The sequence below is a fragment of the Camelus bactrianus genome, chromosome 13 (genome assembly GCF_048773025.1).
Source record: "Camelus bactrianus isolate YW-2024 breed Bactrian camel chromosome 13, ASM4877302v1, whole genome shotgun sequence".
Lineage (NCBI taxonomy): Eukaryota > Metazoa > Chordata > Mammalia > Artiodactyla > Camelidae > Camelus > Camelus bactrianus.
The window spans coordinates 27,150,471-27,170,651 of NC_133551.1; the positions used below are offsets into that span (position 1 = coordinate 27,150,471).

General features: G+C 35.0%; 1 protein-coding gene across 12 annotated transcripts in view; it reads right to left on the bottom strand.

Annotated features, from left to right (window-relative positions):
- The window catches only part of SRSF11 (serine and arginine rich splicing factor 11), a 38,376-nt gene that overhangs the window by 6,439 nt on the left and 11,756 nt on the right, over nucleotides 1-20,181 (bottom strand). For 7 of the 12 annotated variants that reach the window (XM_045522862.2, XM_045522863.2, XM_045522865.2 and 4 more), the window contains 8 exons: nucleotides 15,281-15,414; nucleotides 11,414-11,523; nucleotides 9,622-9,714; nucleotides 8,796-8,845; nucleotides 7,196-7,323; nucleotides 5,401-5,482; nucleotides 3,365-3,424; nucleotides 226-357 (listed from right to left, as the gene is read on the bottom strand). In XM_045522862.2, the coding sequence (XP_045378818.2) occupies nucleotides 226-357; nucleotides 3,365-3,424; nucleotides 5,401-5,482; nucleotides 7,196-7,323; nucleotides 8,796-8,845; nucleotides 9,622-9,714; nucleotides 11,414-11,523; nucleotides 15,281-15,414 (789 nt within the window). Of the gene's footprint in view, nucleotides 1-225; nucleotides 358-3,364; nucleotides 3,425-5,400; nucleotides 5,483-7,195; nucleotides 7,324-8,795; nucleotides 8,846-9,621; nucleotides 9,715-11,413; nucleotides 12,696-13,166; nucleotides 15,256-15,280; nucleotides 15,415-20,181 lie in introns of those variants that run through there. The other 5 variants (XM_010963417.3, XM_045522859.2, XM_010963421.3 and 2 more) reach the window with 2 other exon arrangements.

Below are 20,181 nucleotides of genomic sequence, written 5' to 3' on the forward strand. Positions count from 1 at the left end.
TAGGAAACTGTACCACAGAGAAATCTTCTCTAGGCCTTCAGCTGTAAGTGGAACCTCAAGTTTACAAAGGAGCATAAGAAAACAAGGCTAGCCTCCTCAAACTGTAGTTTCTCCCTCAGTCTAGTCCTATCTTCTATCACCTCTTTTGTCATTAAGCAGCAGCATCTAGGGGTGTTGAGAACTCTAAAATTTGCCTTCCCACTCGGTGTTAACAGTCTACTATACCTGTTTTTTGATGTGCTCCTTGACCTTCTCCCTCTCTCTCTGGAATGAGATCTTCTCCGTCTTGGACTTTTAGATCGTCGCCTACTCCTTGACTTAGAATGTGATCGCCTTCTTGATCTGCTTCTTGACCGCCTAATAATGTAAAAAGAAGCAAATACACATGTACTAATGTAAAAAGACGAGCTCTGTTTCTGACTATTTCATATAAGCATCAGAGAAAAGACTCAGACATACGGGCTAGCCATCAGAGAGGGTCATTTCCTGCCACTTCCTGCCGTTACTTATTTGTTTCACATAATAAGCATCTGTGATACCCTAGAAATTAGCAACACCTTTTAACATCTTTTAATTCCTCATCTTTTAATCTTTTGCACAACCTATCACACCAGTCCTTCTATGTCCATTGAAATTTCACTTCAAACTTAAAAATACTGTCAGAGAAGGAAAATAAAAAATATCTAACTCATGTGAATCGTTTCACAATTACACAGCATTTCTGTCTTGAGTCCTCATTATTGCAAGTTAAATCTATCAATTATCAAATACTTATTTATACTTCACAAATACCCTCATAATAAACCTAATAAAGTTTTCTCCTTCTCAACAGGAATATTATTCCCATTTAAAAAATAAAAATCACATAGTTTGTTGCCTTCTATGATTTCTAACTGTTGGTCTCTGAAATAAATTCCACTTCTTTGATCATTTAAAAGAAATCTAAGCAATGCGGGCCTTATACAGATTTACACAATTCAGTACAAGCTACCTCTTTTACTCTTATGTGTCTCACTGTCTCTACATGATCATCTCTTTCCTGCCATGTAAGAGATGTTACTCTTTGTGCCTACCACATACTGCACCCACCCCACCCTCTAACTTTCTATACTTTGTCTAACAGGGCTTAAGAAACCCCATTAAACTTTTGATGCCATTGATCCTCCTTCCTATATATTATTCCATTTGATTTTAAGAATAATTAAAAATAAACTGCAGTTATTTGGTTAGACTTGGTCATTTAACTCCCTATTGAACCATTCAAACTCTTTTCATGAAAAATTTCAAATATAGTCTAAACATTCTGCCTTCACTTTTTCTAAGTGCCAGAGGATGTACATTTTTAGAAATGCACAAAGATTTCTGTTCAAATCTCATTTTTAAGCCAGGTAATAAGACCATTCATTATTTAACCTCTTTGAGCCTATTATTTCAGCAAAGAAAAACAACAGCACCTACAGGACAGAATAGTTGTAATTTAAATGAAATTATGAAGTCCAGCTCAGTGCCTTACTGTAGACATCCATTACTGACTCCCTTCTTTGCTCCTACTGATGTGCTAACACAGTGTCTGTTGCCATCATTCTCCACAACACTTGTTTCAAGACCCATTATTAGGAGTTATCATCAAAGTCAATATTTTTATTTTATTCATCTCATTTTTGACCTTACTTTTGAAACTATTTACTAAAACAATCTTTCTCAATAACATGTCTCTATCCTAGGAAATTTTCATGTAATGCTTACCTACCCTTCTGTAAGCTCCATAAGGACTGGCGTATGTATGTCTATCTTACTACTATAGCCTTGAGCAATTATTATAGTGCCCGACTTCAACAAAAGGTACTACTAACATATTTTGAGTGAAATATTGACCCTATGAAATATCAAAATTATCACTTATTAAGAATTTAAAAAATTTCTGGGAAACCAAAACTGATGCTATTAGAATTAAGTATTAATCATCTTTTGATGATTCTGGTTTTAAGAAAACTTTAAGTCAATAATCATTTTAGCTAAACTGTGTTACACATTTATCCTACCTTTAATGAACATAAAAAAACATAGCTATAGAAGAAGGGAGTCATTAAGCACATTCTTGCAGGTTTCTTTCTAAATACAGTGATTAATACTACAAAATAGCTTAAAAAATCTAATAAGCAGAGGCATTGCATCGATCTGTTTACTGTAAGGTCCTGAAAACAGTTATTTTTCAAAACTATTGTACTGCAAAGCCACTTCCACACATTTACTAGTTTGTATAAGCTTATAAATATTAGACAGATATAGATTATCATATTACATATCTAAGAAAAAAGCTTACTGAAAATGATGGTCATTTTATATGCCAAGATGTACAAAATACCACAAACTCATAATTATCTTTCTGCTATGATACATTACTACAAGTGTCCAAAAGCACTTTGTTCAGGGAATTAAATGTTTCACTGTTATTTCCCATTGGTCATAATTAAATTAAAATTGGAAAATCTTAGCATTTTCCTAGTATATACAGAAGAACTTAGATATAGGTTCTCCTTTTAAAGTGTTTTTAAGTGTTTAACTAAGCCATGAGAGTACTTGACCTAGAAGGTTAGGATTCTAAAAGCAGGCATAGCTCAGAGGTACTGTGGGTTTGCTTCCAAACTACCACAATAAACTGAATATCACAATAAAGTGAGTCACAATGAAATTTGTTTTTCCAGTACATATAAAAGTTATGTTTATACCATAATACAGTCTACTACATGTACAATAGTACTGTCTAAAAAACAGTGTACATGCTTTAATTAAAAAATACTTTATTGTTAAAAACTGCTAAATATCACTGGAGCCTTCAGTAAGCTGTAATCTTTTTGCAATAGTAACATCAAAGATCATGATCACGGATCACCATAAATATAGTATAATGAGGTTAGCAATTTTCAAATGGTAAATGGCAAGTGTGGAAAGATTAAGCCAAGCTGAACAGCAGAGTACCCTGAACACCATTCTGCAGTTTTATGTATCAACTTAAGGCAATAGGGAGCTTCTAAAGGCTTAATAGAGCTGCGACATGTCCTAGATTTGGGTTTCTGAAATACATCTTTAAGAATAAGATGGGCTGGAGGAAGGTGAGTGACAGACATACTAGATAGAACAACGTTGTAACATTCTGCCACAGACTGAATTTTTGTGTCCTCCAATATTCTTATGTGAAACCAACCCCCAATGTAATGACATTATAAGGTAGGGGCCTTTAAGGGTGACTGGATTATGAAGGTGCAGCTTTGATGAGCAGAATTAATGCCCTTATGAAAACAATCTCAGAGACCCCTCACCCATTCCACTATGTGAGGACACAGCAAGGAGACAGTGGACTTACAAATGAGGAGGCAGGTCTTCACCACACAGTAAATTTGCTGGCACACTGATCTTGGACTTCCTAGGCTCCAGAACAGTGAGAAATAAATTTCAAATGTTTATAAGCCACCTACTCAGTCTGTGGTATTATGTTACAGCAGCCAAATGGACAGTCTAAGAAATGACTTAATGTTATATGGGGTGCATGAGGTCAAAATTATTTCCAAAATAATAACAAGGTATTATTTGCCTTTTCCACTGTTGACATTTACACTAATGTGCAAAAGCAACAGTGGTGTAAAAGTGCTGCATCTCCTTAGATCAAGCTAGTGGCAACTGAACTTCTCTATCACAGTATTCTTCACTGGCACTTAAATGAAAAAAACAAAACAATGAAAAAAAATTTCACCATTTTCATTAAGAATGTCTGATAAAGCACTAAAAACTACTAATTTTATTAAATCTAGTTCCTTGAGTACTATTACAGAATTACTATTGACTCATAATTTTAAATCTAGTCCCTTCAGGAGTATTCTGTGTAATGAAATCCAAGTATCCATAAATCCTTTCTTCTGATACTCACTAAAGTTTGAAGACTATGGAGGAAGACACTTGTGTGACTGAGTGTGAGCTTACCCTATTGCTTTGGCCATGAAATATCACCTTTAATTCAAAGAACTGAACATGGTTGTTCAGACTTAGATATTTGGCAGACATTTTCATGAAAAATGAATAGTTTATCATTTCAAGGAAAACAATCTGATTTGTTGCCAATGATAAAACCTGAGCGTTCAAGAAGAGAAAATTAAAATTTGGAAAACCTGAACCCACCATTGTGAACTTGACAGCTTCCTAATACTTAAAAGGGTGTGGTGATACTACCAAGTCATTTTTTGTTACTGTGTAACATAATGTGTCAACATTTGAAAACTTGAATAATGCAATAGATCAATTACTTTCCAAACCACCAATATATAATCTTACTAAAGCATGCCTGGGAAAAAGATCCGCTCCATGTATAACAAAGATCAATAGATTTTAAAGTAACAGAATATAAAAGATATTTTGGCATATTATTATGGTTTCAGATTCCATACTACTCACAATTACCTGAAAAGACTATAAAAATTACGGTTCCCTCTTCTCACTACATATTTTGTAAAGCCAGATTTTCTACATATATGAACCAAAATACATTGCAGTAAGTTGAACGCAGAATCCTGTACATGTCTTCTATTAAGCTAAAAATGAATGAAACTTGCAAAAAAGTAAAACAAAGCCATTCTTTAAATTTTTTCTTGAAAAGTTTTGTTTCAAAGCTATATTAATATGAATGGGTTTGCTATTGTTATTTCAAATGATGGTTTCAAATTTTAATATAGCCAATACCAAAAGCTGTAACCCACACAAACAAAATAAGCTCACTGGGGGTTCTTGTATTTTCTGTAAGTATAAAGAGGTCCTAATACCAGCAAGTTTCAGAACCACTGCTCTAGAGAACCTTACAAATTTATACAGGGATGTCACGTGAAAAGGAGAATAAACTGATCCTTTTATCCTGTTCAGTCGTACTCTAGGTAGGATAAAAGAATAATGGGTACTATCAATTAGTTTATCCAGTAGTAAAAAGAACAATCTCAAAAAAGAGTAACAAGTTGTCATCTGCAAATATTCAAGCTTTAAGATGGGTAATCTGCAGGTCGCACCACGACCTTCCATGTTAAAAGTCTCAGGAGTCTAGTGAAAAGTCAGAAACAGAATTCAAGTCAGAAGTTTCAAGTCCAGTGCTCTTTGCACAGTACTAATTCATTTTAGTGCTCAAATCCTAGTGGCTTCCTCCTATCCCTGGATTTTAAAGTATTAATTATCTATTTAGCCCATACTTTTTCTCTATGTATGTATGTGTGAGCACTGACTCACACACTCTAATAGCAGTAGTTACTAAAACCACTTTAACCAGGAGCTAGGTAGGTTAACAGCTGGGAGATTAAGGCTATGACATAACAGAAATCATCTTTGTCTCAGGTACAACTGACTACCAAAAACCATCCATCTAACCTGTGCCTGGAAGATGAGGGAGTCCTCCTCCTCCTAGAACGTGATCTTGACCTCGAGTGCCTTCGTTTTTCTTCTTTCTTATCTGGATTTAAAAGAAAAGGAATCTGGACTTAGAGATCATCACGTGGGACGAATACTATCATTCTGGAGTCAGTCTAAGAATTTATTATCTTAATTTTCAGCTTTTATACATAATCCTTAAGTTCAGGTAGCCAAAAGTTCCTCTGACTATTCCATTTGTCAGACTTACAGGGCTGTGAAGTGTCATCCGTAAAACAATCTGTGAAAAGAATCAACTTTCTCATTCTTTACTCTCTAGAGGTTTTTAAATCAGGAGTCCCTTTTCCCATTACTTTCCCAAATACAGCTATAATTCACCTAGATTAAAACTTTTAATCTTCACATGTGTATGTATTAATAACATCTCCCCAACCAGCACTTAAGTGTAAAAGATATTTTTAAAATGTTTATAATGAGTAAAAATAAAAAATAAACACTTTAAATTCTTGATCCAGCAAACGTTCCTTCTTTCATTCTTCACTTAGCTCTATGCTTCTTTCCTAAGTGTCCAATAAACAGGCTCAATATTTGGGCCTCCAATTCCATAAATTCATGATTCATTCACTCTTTTCACTATGCTTCTGTGACAGACTGAATTTTAGTAAGCTAGCCCTCTTCTTAATTTTCAATTGTGGAAGTACAAGGAACAGAGCCGGAATGATCTGTCACCATTTCCTAGTTTTAAAATACCACAAATTCCTTTAACTTATGACGGAACAAGAGAAATAAGCCATTGCACTCCTCATATATGGACTTACCAAAGTTGAGATTGAGTTCCTTGTTTACATTAAGATCATTTCATTAACAGGATTCAATTTATTGTAAATATTATTATTAATAAATCAACAAAAATCTTGGGACAAAAAAATTCAGAAAGAAATCATTTTCAGTCTTTTCAGTTATGAGTTTTCAACAAAAACAGAAACAGTTACAGCATGGGGTCCTGGCTCTGGAGGTACATAGATCCAGCTGTCTGTTGAAAGTTCTTACTGTATGCCATGTGACCTTGCACTATTTAATATTTTGTTGATTAAATGAGATAATACACATAATACACTTGGTATTAATTTATCCATTATACTTTAAAATTATTTCCCCAATACTATACATAATGAAACCCATCTAATGTATTAAGAAACAGTGGAAAAATGAATAAAAATGATTTTTAATGGGAAAAAGAACTCAAGACCAAAGATCCAAATATATATAGGCAGACAATGGGATAACCATTTCATCTCAAGAAGACAATCTGCAAAAGTGACATATTTGCTTTTCTTTAAACAAATGGCTTAAACAGAAGCATCTTTAGTAGGTTTTCTCAATCACAGAAAAGACTAAAATCAATCAGGCTACCCCAACCTAGGCAAATATAAACAATTAAAAACAACCAAAAAACCATAAATTAAAAATAACCAGAATACCACAGCCAAGTATTAAATGATCCCTGGCACTAAAGTTCTAGAATGAGTCACCCTGTTTGGGGAGTGGGAGGCACCTGTCTTGTGCACTGTAGGGTGTTCAGCAACATCCCTGGCCCCAGTTGCAACTAACGTGGTAACTAAGCGTCTCCAGGTATTTCCAAATAAGTCTAGGTGACAACCCTCCCCATACCACCTGCCCGCTCCCAAATGAGAATCACTGCACTGCATGATCTTTTATCAAGTATGAAAACTGAGATGACTAGAGTATTACTCAACACGTCTGTGAACAATGTCACTGCACAAATCTACTTCACCTGGTTCTATAGCAGCAGAAATGAGGGACTGTGCTTCTCGTACTCTCTTCATGGCTTCCTCTATCTCTTTACTAGAGGTATCTGATTTCAGACTTGGTGAAACAAGACCAGCAGCTACATGATTCAACCTGGAACAGAACCAAGAAATGAGGTCTGAACTATTTTAAAAGCATACAGTAACATTTCAGATAAAAATGTTTCCTGTATAACCATTTTAGTAAGATACTCCTTGGAAAAAAGGGGGGGATTCCCTGATAATTTTAGTAAAACCATATATAGTGTAGTAACTTCCTGAATATTTACAATGGCATCTGCATTTTAAGAGGCTTAGAGAGAGGGAGGGCTTAGCTCAGTGGCAGAGTGCAGGCTTAGTTTGCCCGAGGTCCTGGGTTCAATCCCCAGTAGTTCCATCAAAAATAGTCCTAAGTAAGTAACAAATAAATGGTTCAGAGATATGTGGAATAAGAAGGAAAGTCTGATTTCGGTGAACATCCATTAACACATATTAAGAAAAGTTAGCACATGGGAGGATTCTTAATTAACAGAACTTTCCTTCATATGATTTAAAAACTTTCTACATTATCATAATTTTATCGGGGAAGAGTATTACTTTTGAGTTTCCAGATGGGGAAAAACTGAGGCAGAGGTCAACAGCACACTGAAGTTACTCACAAAATTCCTGAGTGGAAAGGTTAGAGATGTACCTTAAGGGTTTATAGAAGCGACAAAATACTGTGGACACCAAATTGAGGATGGTAGCTATTTGTGGGTATAGTGGGAAATGTAAACAAGAATGAGTAGACAGGGAGTTTCAACTGTATTAGTGATATTTTATAAGCTGGGTGGGTAGATACATGCTTGGATTTTTGCCTGATAACTTTTAGGAAAAAACACCACCAACTACAGTTAAATGTTTCTGTCTTGCCCCAACCCATGTTCTCCCACTTACTGACAGTGATTTTCACCAAGTTAAAAATTAGAAGCATTAAGCTCAAATTTAATAACAAGAAATTCCCAATTAAAACAGCTCATGAATTTGTGATTATCTCAGGAACGAAACGTTAACAGTTACAGTGTGAAGAGGACTTTTCAAAGTACCTAAAAGGTGCTATTATTACGTGACATGTGCTACTCCTCTATCTTGGGCGAGTATATCCCTCACTTGTGTCTTCCTTTTTTATTCATCTCCTAGGGCTTAGCCACTCTGACCTTTCAACTAAATTCTCCTCCCTGTAGTAAGTTCCCATAGCTTTACTAGTTAATGTCTCCCTTTCTGACTAGAGTATAAATGCTATGAAGGTAGAGGCTTATAGCAGACACTCTATATACCTTTTTAAACGAATCAACTAAAGATAACATTTAGTTCTTTTCCTGTCATCTTGGTATAAGCTATATTTACAATGATTTTCAAGGAAATTACACCAAAACAAAACCCTTATAGATGAGCTTACCTATGGATTTCTCCCTTTGTTTCTAGGAAACAGAATTATGTATTGCATGACTTGAGATAACTTTCTTTCAGCTATCAAAAAAAACCTGTTCTCTAGACATTCACATACTGTATCTGTATCACCAATGGAAACAAAGAAAATACCCTTACTTGGGATCAACAGTACTCATAAGTTTCAGCAACTGATCCGCAGCAAGAGACTACAAAAACAAAAATGCAACAGTGAGAACACGTAAAACATATGACTGCTATTTAATTTTTTTTAGTATGTTGAAATGTCCTAAGACAACCCAGTGAACCTACAAAACTAACACATTCCAGGTACAACGGTGACCAGCAGAAATATAATGCCAGCCTATCATGACGTATTCAGTTTTCTGGTAGTCACATTAAAAAAATAAAAAATAAAGACATTAGTGACTACAGTAATAGATATCCAGAGTTGCTTTATCAGGTTAAATATGCAGATTATGAAGCTGAATAGTTTAGATTTTATAGAATTATCTCTTGGGTTATTTTACCACTAAGGGAAAGGAACATTTAAAACAAAACTCAAAGTGGTTAGTCAGTAAATAATCAAAAGATTTCCATAAAGTAAGGACTTCAGAAAAAAGTTTAGCCAAATTGCAATGAGAGAAAACAAAAATTTCCAAGTAAGTGGCAAGAAAACAAATTATGAACCCACGTTCCCATCCTTTCATGACTTTTATTCTGACTTTATAACACACTGATGAGATGCTGCCTTCCTGTGAGACTACTTTCTATTTCGAACTTAATAAATTCTTTGATGGCCAAAGGGCAAAAATAATGCTGTGACTTTCAAAATCTCTCATTAACAAATTTACATTAAGAAAAAATTATTTCTACAATATAACAACCATTTATCTCCTGCTCTTGAAACGTTAAGTAACATTTAATGAAATAAATCCTTTAATTACAAACACGAGCTCGGAGTTGAAGGGCATTAAAGTTATACCTGAGAGTTCAAGTTTGCTCCAGGAAGCCCAAGTGCAGCAAGGGCAGGATCAAGAGTAGGAGCTCCCAAAGCAGCCAATGGAACGGCGCCAATCTGCAAAATTTCAAATTTTATTTAAATCAGTATGCTGTGTGAGCTCTGCTGCAACTAATTTAACTATGCCACTGTAGATCAAAAGCAATTATAGACAATCTATTAACAAATGGGCATGGCTGTGTTCCAAAAAAATTGGCAACAAATGGGGGCCTGGCCCAAGAGCTGTAGTTTGCCTACCCCTGCTATACATGATGGCCTCATTCTTCACTTATTACAGGTCATACATTTATCCCTAAAATGAGAATTTAGAAAATATACAAAGATTCTCAATGCATTCTTGTGCCACTTATAAATATTCATTGCTTCTTAGAGCCAAATCTACCGCTTGTTGCCCTGCTGTAAGATACTGAAGGCAGGACCCTTATAAGCACTTCTCCTCTGACAGCTGGCCTAATGTTAGGCTTTATCTGTCAGGAGAGCTGGAAGGACACTGACTATGGAAGGGGTTTCTCTTCCTGGTTCCTACGTCCTTGTTCTGTTCCTGCAGTGCCACATGGGACACTGACTGGCTTTCACCTCAGTGAGCTGCAGTGCCATTCTCTTAGGTGGCTTCTCAGCAAGTAATGTGGATAGACAGAAAATTTTTACCATCTGTCCTTTTGAAGGAGGTCTAAATTTTAGCCTCAAGGGGGAAGAGGATCCCTCCCATATAAATGTTTTTCTTGTGTTTTCTTCCTCAAGCCTAGAAGCAGTGGTTGATTCCTCTACCTGCAATTCCTGAACCTTGAGCACTCCCCTGGTAATCTCCTGTTACTTGTTAGTAATTCCTTAAACTTTTCTTCTTCAAGTTATGTTATTTGACATAATTCTGATTAATTTAATGCACACAAACCATGCAAAATCCTATTGTTTGGAGGCAGTGTGACCTTCTCCACACGCATTATGCTTTAAAGTTCTCCTAGTTTCATTATTATTCAGTAAATACAAGGTACCAAACCTCTTGTAATTTAAGTGTCTACTGAGTACAGCTGAAATACTGTTAAAACAGTTGATCTTAGCACAGGAGCTAGGGGTGCTGACTCTCCGAGTAGAAAATCCATCTATAATTTTAGTGTTACAGTCAGCCCTCCATATCTGTCATTCCACATGCCTGGATTTAGCCAACCTTGGGTTGTACTGTACCATGTCTCAACTGAAAAAATTCCCATATAAGTGGATCCAAGCAGTTCAAACTCATGTTACTCAAGGATCAGCTGTAATATCATAACAATGGCTTAGTCATTACACAACTTTATACATCAAAGGTATCTACAAATTACCCAGATTCTTGAATTTAAGTCACCTTCTTAACTTAATAACTTAAACCCCAAGATAAGAGCAAAAAAAAGAAAGGAAAGATTAAACTTCACCTTAATTTTTTTTCTTCCCAGGCCAAATGAACATATCATTTTAAACAACATTCTCAACAGAAATCTCATGCCTCAGGAGATTTTTTTTTCCCCCCACATACTTATAGGCTATTTTGAGAACTGGTGACAAAACTGATAAAATATAATTTTCAGAATGTTCTTAAGATGCAAACTTCCAAGAGATTCTTTTTAATATTTATGATTACAGTACAGCCTTTTACAGTGCTGTAACCACATGATAACATGTTATGACCGAGAATCACAAGAGCACTTAAAAAGCTCAATTATTTTTAGCTTTATCCACAATTCTGTGTTCCTCTCCACCCTCTAAGAATTCAACAGAATACCTGGGTAAGTGGGTTAGGTGTAGGCAGGAGTCCACCACCAGGCAGAAGACCTGCCACTGCGTTAGCTGGTGCCAACAGAGACAAAGCCTTAGTCTCATCAGGAATAACTCCTGCAGAGAAACATCCCTGCATTAGAACACACTCTTTTGCAAGACAGAAAACACACAAAAACACCCAGAAAATGTCTCCCTGAAACACCACCTGAGTTTGTTGAAAGTACTTATGTTCGCTAAAATATAAAGCTTGATTTCTATGATTTATCATTAATTTTATGTCAGAATGAAACTTCAATGTGTGAAAATCTGTTTCCTTTTTCTCTATAAATGGTTAAGTTTCTAGAGTAAAAAAAAAATAGCACAATACACACTACTTTTTTGTTAACACTGCCAAGATTTCATCACCTGTACTCGATTTTTAAGTCATGAACCAAACGTAAGCAAGCACAGTCGGTTCTCCAGGGGTGTGCTCTCAACTTTCAAAAGCTGTTTTATGAACAACGACTCGTGTCGGCTGCTTCACTATAAAGCACACAGAAAAATCAAGATACACAAGACAAAAAAAGTTTGATTTAGGGGTTAATAATATGGTACAGTTACTATGATTTTCTTTTACACCTACCATACAAATTTCGTAAAAATTAAGAGAAGAAAAGTATGTAAAGGAAATATTCTGTTGGAATCAAGCGTAGGGCTTTTGCTGACTCATGAAAATGAACATGAATGCTTCTGAAGGTCTCTGAATACACACAGGATGTGTGTGCGGGAGTGAGAGAGAGAGAGAGAATAGGTAAAACAACATGGCACATTCCTTACCTGTACAGTAAAATGCTTTATGCTCCAGTATGTGCCATGCTAACCAAACCAAAAATACTGCTACATAGTGTCAGTTCAAAAGCTAACTTAGCCAAACTCCTAAAGCCAAAAATGACATGTATGTCTGTTTTTAAAGCCTAATCTGTGTATTCAGATAAAATCTAAGGGTCCTAAGACAAATATTTATGTAGACAATTTAAATTCTATCCAACAGCAAAAGCCCTATATAGATGGATTAATCTGTTAATGTGCCCAAGCCCCCAAAATGAGAGTTCAATATACAATTAAACTACATATTTGCAAATACCAGTAGTATTTCTGTAATACATATTAAGAAACTGCATCTCATCATAAAACATACAATATGTACAGGGCACTTAAGAGAAACTGGATAAGCTGCAGAAGAAAACTGTTGGGTGGTATTTTCAGCAGGGCCTGGTATATAGTTCAGGCTGAACCAGGGAAAAGAACTGTAAAACACAACAACAAAAAAGAAAAACCACTGTTAAATAAAGGTAATGGTTCCTTCCACCTAAACTGAGAAGTGCCGATAATATAAACAAATGTATACTACACAGCACTGTTATCTTGCTTGTGTCAGAGCTGTCATCAATTTAGATACCAAGAGTTATGGAGGGGGGAAGGGGAGAAGATCATTTAGATATAGGGCATTAATGCATTATTAACAAACCTACAAAGATTATGGGATAATTTTGCATGCAAAATTATGTCTCAAGAGGATAATATTAAGTATCAACATCTTACTCAAATTAGTGCATTTGTAACATTTCTGGCAAACTAAAATCCTCTTGAATTTACTGTGAGACACCTGATAGAAGATCTGCATCCATTAAAAAAAAAAGTCATGCATCTGATCCTCTGATTAAAAAAACTATTTAAAAATAAATCTACAATTTAAAAATAGCAATGAGGCCCCTCACCAGTTAATTTTCATGCGTCAAGAGTATATTTTTTACTGCTGCTTTGATAGAACCATGAAATACTGCATGAATGTGTAGAAACGAAAGAAAAAGAAACAGACAAAAGAAACAAACATTAACCAAGGAACCTAAATAATCCCCAAATCCATTACTATTAAGAGTTCCTTCCAAATCCAGCTATCTCAGTTTTACCAATTAAGACTATTCCTTACCGTAGACCTTGTCTCTATTGTTCTAAAACACTGACCAAGAGTCAACACCAACATGTAAGAGCTAAAACCAGGGTGAATGGTGACAAAGGGATTGAGTACATCAGTTGTTTAGTGGAGGTTATCAACATTAATACAGCATACCATACCAGTAATTAAGTACACCAAAAATAGATTCTGGAACTAAATGCTTCTGTAATTCTATATATATTCCTAAATATTTCACTTTCAAAACAGATCCAGAAAAATTACCATGACATAAAAATACTTATGAAAGCCAGTTATATGATATACTGTATTATGTTCAGGGCTTGGGAACTATGACATAACACTTACTCAGTAAGAATTCTTTAAATTTAAAAGCTAACTAATATTTTGCACATTACTCACATGATTTGACCCTTGTTCCAAAAGCTAAGTTCTACATTTGACTTATCCTAAATTTGAATTCTGTAAATTTTCTCTTGGTGTTTAAGTCTTATCCAACAGGCACACTGATATAAAACACACTAACTCATAAGTCTATCAGCATATATATATATTTTAAACTATTAAAATTGGGTTCATACACTTTAATATTATGGAGATAGATGTAGTTATTATATAGCATGCCTTAACCCACCTATGAATGCAATTTAATTTCTTTAGAAAACCACAGAGGCAATTTTTCTAAGTTTTAAGGACTAGACATTTCACAACGTTTACAAGGAATGGTGTAAATGTTCACATCAGTATTCAAAGATCTAAGATAGCATCTAAAGTCAACAATATCAAGATTCTGCTTCCACTGACCAGTTCACCAAGGAAAGGGGAAAGCATTTAAATCCTGGTCAGAATATACGTTAATAAAATTCAGTAATTTTAACATATTTCAGTGATTTCCTTGAATAAAATTTATAGTTACCAAAAAGCAAACGAAGTAGCAATACACTGGGAACAAACTGATTATAAGACTTAGAAAATTTTACAAAATGGAATTAAGAGTGCTGTCTCGTCACAGTGGCTTTTTTAGATCCAAAAACCCTGCTCATTATTTTTCTGTCAAATTACTTTAACAGCCTAAAATGTAAAAAGAGAGAAAATGTAGTTAACAAATGGTTACACCAGGAAAACACTTGGGGGACTTGAGTGCTTGCTGGCCTTTAGTTAATGTCTAGAATCCCCTGTAGCTGCAGAGGACCCACTGTTTTTCAGTCATCTGGAAGAGTTTTGCATTTGCCTTCTCCACTACAAAAATCACACACACAAATAACAGAGAGAAGAATTTATTATTTAGAGATATTCTAGAAAATATAGCAAGAATGAACAAGAAATTTTGGCATAAAAACAAAACACCCAGTGCCCATCTGGCACCTAAGCTATAGAAAATCTTGAACTTTCATAAAAACCAGTATCATTGCGACCCTTGGTATACTGGAATTCAATGTGGGTTATATACATTTTTTAAGTTATCAATGAGTGAAATCACTAAGAGGAATCACTAAGGAAATAAAACTAACCTAGTCACATTTATTCAAAACAGAAATAACATCATGCATTTATTTGAAGGTTTCTGTGAAAATGTGCATGGAGTGAACCATTCACCTTCAGGACTTTTACATAAAACTTAACATTAAATTAACTAGAGGTATCTTAAGGAATTACAATTAGGGATACGGTTTAAATGAACTTACTAATGTTTTAAAAGAATACAAAAGGTTAAATATCTTATAATAAACACCTGATTTTTTAATTCTTAGAATTAAAAAAAAATCTTCAAGTAAAAATATGGACTGCAGTATAACAAGGGTTTCAAAATGTTAATAGCTTAAATTTTTAACATGCTACTAACTCTCTCTCTAAAACTATACTGAGGTAGATGGTCATCATAGGATGCCCACATAGGTAGTTAAACAAAGCACAAACCTTCTGCATATGGTACGACTATCAAAGCTCTGTCAACGAATACAGTGTTTGTCAGATGCTGTGCCACAACTGCTGAGTCCGGATCATGAAACTTAACAAAGCAGACACGGGATGAGACTGGCAAAGGCGAATCACTAAAAAATAAACAGATAACATAAAAGAAGAGAAAAATATCAGCTGAAACACGAATGATTCACAAACAACATTTGCATTCCAGAAGTAAAAGAGGCACATAAAAATACATGATAATACGTATATTACTTTAGTCAACCAGTTAAAAAAAAGACACTTCCAATACAGTATTACCCACAGAACTGACAAGAAATTGCACTTAGACAAAAACAATCACTGTTTAAATTTACAATGTATTAAGTTAAAAACAGACACCAACCTCTCAGAGTTTGAGCAGACCACAAAAAAGTTAACATTTATTTCATAATACAAGTAATAGCCACTTTAAAATACAGGTACCAGGTACTTAGTTTCAACTTAAAAAAACTTTTCATTATGGCTAACTTTTCAGAGTTAAAATGAAAAATTTCCACTCCAGAGACAAAAGAATATTGTGGGAAAGTACATCTGTTTGATAGCCAATGAGTTTTCTTGACTAAATTCCCTGTCCTTTCACCTATAGCATATTAGAACTCCTAGACATTATAATTAAGGCTCTCTCACTTAGAGCACTTCCACAGAAGCAAAAATATTAAGTACACGTGGGGGTAATACTCAACAGCACCCTTCCCCTTACTATTAGGCAAAATTTCAATAAACAATAAAAGATCACTTTCCTCAGCAATTGCTTTCTTATGTAAAACAAAAACAAGTTGCTAAGGTGCAAGCAATGGCAGCTCTAAGTAAGACAGAATAGGTAGGGAGCAGGGTTGTTCTTTTTTAAAATATAGGATGGTTAAAATTTTTGCCACTAAACTCTCGGTGAAGGAAAAGATTTAAATAAAAGCATCGGTTGCTCTCCAACACCAAACCAAAAGCTATTTGAAAATCAATGTCCTAAGGCAGTAGTAATCATGTCATCCCTGTTTTACATTAGAATCATCAGTGGGATGATTCCAATTAAGATTCCAATTAAATCAAGATCGCTGATGAATGAAGTACTGAGCGCAGCCTCCTTCTTTAATTCTCCCTGGCAGTTTAATATGTGCCCTTGGTAAAGAATCACTGCTTTATTATAACAAGCCAATCACATCTTGAGACTTAATAAATGAAGAGGGAAATCCTGTAATATTTTTGAATGTTATCAGAAGGGGGTCTTTGTTAACTTTTCTAAGCAAATAAGCTTTTCATGTGTATATAAAAATTTAATTACATCAGATTTGGTCACATTAAGTATTTCAGATAAAAGTATTTGCTGATGAAAAGAAAAATTCTTATTAATTTGGACACAACACGAAAATAAAAAATTCTTATAATGTGAAGACTAACAGGAAACTATACAACCTGAGAACCCTAACCCATTCCAGTGTCTAATGTAAGTTTCCCTAAGGGCACTGTCCACAAGCACAGATTCCCATCAAGGTTCAAAGCAAAGCTGTCAACATGTATATCCAAATGGTTTACTACATCTTATAGAAGTTTACTGCTGAATGTTTCTGAAAGCATCACTGGTCTAAAATTTAACTACGCTGCCCCAGCATAGTGGAAAAACGCTGCTTCCTTAGTCTTAGCACTAAAGCTACACAGCCCTTTGTCTTTCTTTTATGACATATACATTAACCACTAAATTAGAAAACTCTATTTAAATGCTGCTATCACTTTATGTTAACACCTAATGTAAGTAGTAAGCACTTAAGTTTCTTAAAAAGTAACGTCTACCATTTCTTTGACACCATCTATTGTCATCTAACTAAAAGAAAAAAAAGATAATCAAATATTAGGTTGTTAAAATTAGGAAAGTATGCCTACGTGCTCCCAAAGTATTTCTATTTACAAGGATATCTTAAATACTCACATGTCTTTTCTACCCACTCATGTATGTGCAGCAGTTATTTAGCTCTATCAAACCTGTAAGTGGTCGTGAGGTAAAGATACAATATGAACAATTTTAATATCATAGAAAAGAGAGTCACAGTAAGACAACTTAGAAGGGCAAATAATTCTTCTCTCCTCAATTTAAATGGCTGTTTAAAACCACTGCTATTTGGTCCCATGATTATATTGTTGCATTTCCTAGTTAAAATCAGTAAAAAACACGTTAGGAAAAATGATTGTCTTTACTCCTTTAAGAATTAAAATAGAAGAGGCAGTGCAGTTGAAAACCACCAAGGAGTAAGACAGGGAAAAGTGAGCCTTGTGTGATGCTCCTGTCCTTTACCTAAGAGTGGTGGTGGACTGTTTCTAATGTTTCTTAAAGTGTTTTCTAAGGGTTGTTTCAGAATCCTCTGCGGTGAACAAAGAAATTCAGATTTCTCTTTTCCTTCTCAAGCCCTGAAAACCCTTTTTTAAATAGGAGGGCTCTGATTCTTAACAAGATCCCTACTTGATGTTTGTGCCTGCTGAAGAGGGACTTCTGGTTTGGGCTAATTCTTTCAACTCCCACTGTAACACTGTGCTAACCATTTCTCAGTAGAGAATTTTGAGCTTATAAACAAAGCATATACTAAGCCTAACAAAACGGCAAGTGTGTGACAAAGGTAATGACTCTGTTGACCTCACAGCCCTTCCCCTCATTGTCTTATTTAGTTCTAAAAAATTCAGCAGAATGCTGCATTGATTAAAAAAATGTTTAAAGGTAAACCAAGTTCTCTCCCATACCTAACTTATACTGAGTTACTTAAATGATCGTTAAAGTGTTTACTTTTCGTCACCGTAAAGTTATTAATGAATTTAAATTTATCTGTAGCATTAACAGTAGCCTTCAGTTACTGCATAACTAACATGTGGTTCTTTGGGATCATTACCTGCTAAGAGCTCTGGTTATATTCTCCATTCTGAAATCCCACGAAAACCAAACATTTGAATAATACCTAGTAGGTGCAAAAGAATGATTCCACTCACAAGTTGCTTGGCTAATCAAGGAAATTCTGTTCAACTGGTAAAGAAGAATCACAACACTGGGATTCAAATACTAGCTTTGACACTGGTAGAGGGGTGTGGGTATACAAAACAACCTATGTGAATTTCAGTTCACTCACTTGTAAAACAGGGTAAAATGCCTTCCTCCTCTGATTTGTAAGGACTGAGCAAGATAAAATAGGAAGCATCTAGCATACAATAGAGAAACAACGTTGAATTTCCAATATGCATTTTAGCAAAAACTAGAATCCAAAGTAACTTTTTCTTTTAAAAAGGAAGAATGAGGGAACACTGACAGATGCTTTCAGATAGCTGTAGGTAGGGTTAGTAACACTGAAGAGGGGTATAGAATACTATTTCTTGTGAAGACAGAGCATATTACTACTGGGTGAAATCACATTCCAACAATTTCTGGCTTAAAAGAACCAAGAAATAGATGGATTTAATAATGAAACAAAGGGAGAAACCTTCTTGAAGAGGTTGTCACTGCAATGTCTGAAAATACCAGATTCCAGGAATTTCTCCCCTGAAACAGGTATTTAGAACTGACATTAGAGTTTCAGTTGGTGTGGTCTGGGGCTTAGTCATATAAGGTACTTTAAAAATGCATCTCAGGTGATGGCGATAACCCCAAGCGAATTCATATTCTAGAAGAGGAAGTTAAACTTGTCAGTTGGTGACAGAGGAAAAGCAGTTAAGTTGAACAGAGAAGGCAGGGAGCAGGGGTGTTGTATTTTTGTATAGGGTGATTAGGTGACATTGGAGTAACAAAAGGAAGCAAGCACGCCAGGGGCATATCTAGGGATAAGAGTTCCAGGTGGATATGAATGACTTTTGGGAAAAACATACCCACGCACCCGTAAAAAACTCAAATAGTAAATGTGCTTACAATCAGTAGAATTTTACATAATCCGAGCTATTCAATCTTACTCTATAAGAGTAAATTTTTGGAAAAAATTTTGGAATGATGAACCAACCCCTTTAGACTATTAGGACTCTACAGTACATTGGCCCCAACAAGCTACCATTGAAAACTGTAGCCACCTTAAATAAACTGTCACATAGTATTTCCAAATTGTGCAGGTCAGATAAGCTATTGAGACTTAAATTAGTAAAAACAAAACAAAACCAAAAGCCAACATTAAATGAAAAGTAAGCATCTACACTCATACTATTCAAACTGGAAAAGTCACTGAGGTAATGCAACATTCACTATCTTGTAACTTTGTACGTTTTCAGAAGAGAAAATGATCTTTACGTGGGAGCATATATGAAGGAATCAAAGAACAAAAATGTGTCAATATTTATCTCTTCCTCCCAATATAGGGAAAGGAATCCTCTTAATGCACAGCACCCAGATCACACTGCCTGGTGCATACAGCGATCCTGGTTATTGATGGAACCACTCCTTTCCCTACAGAGCAAAATGCCAGACTCTGGTTCACGACTCCCTCTAAAGCATGGACCATACATTAATGTAAAAGAATAACCAGTAAATTACCTACACCTTTCTTTGTCATCTATTTATAAAAGCATAAAGAGAACATTTTCAAAATAAAACATTTTAAAGTCAGCAACTATATTCTTAACGACTTGTAGGATTGGAAATTTTTTTTCTTAAGTAAGTCTAATATCTCAAATACTGTAACAGGATTACAATTAAGTAAACAATAATAATCAGATGTGTCATTTTTGTTTTCTGCCATTTCACTGTTTATTAATTTTACTAACAGTTTAACAAATGGTATGTTGAGAGAAAATAACAGCCAAAAGCCATTTCTGTGTGTTCCTATTATGAAGGCTATTTGTCCTTCATTCTCAAAGTAAATTTCTGTTCAAAATAACTGTAACAAAAGCATGTTTGGTCCCAG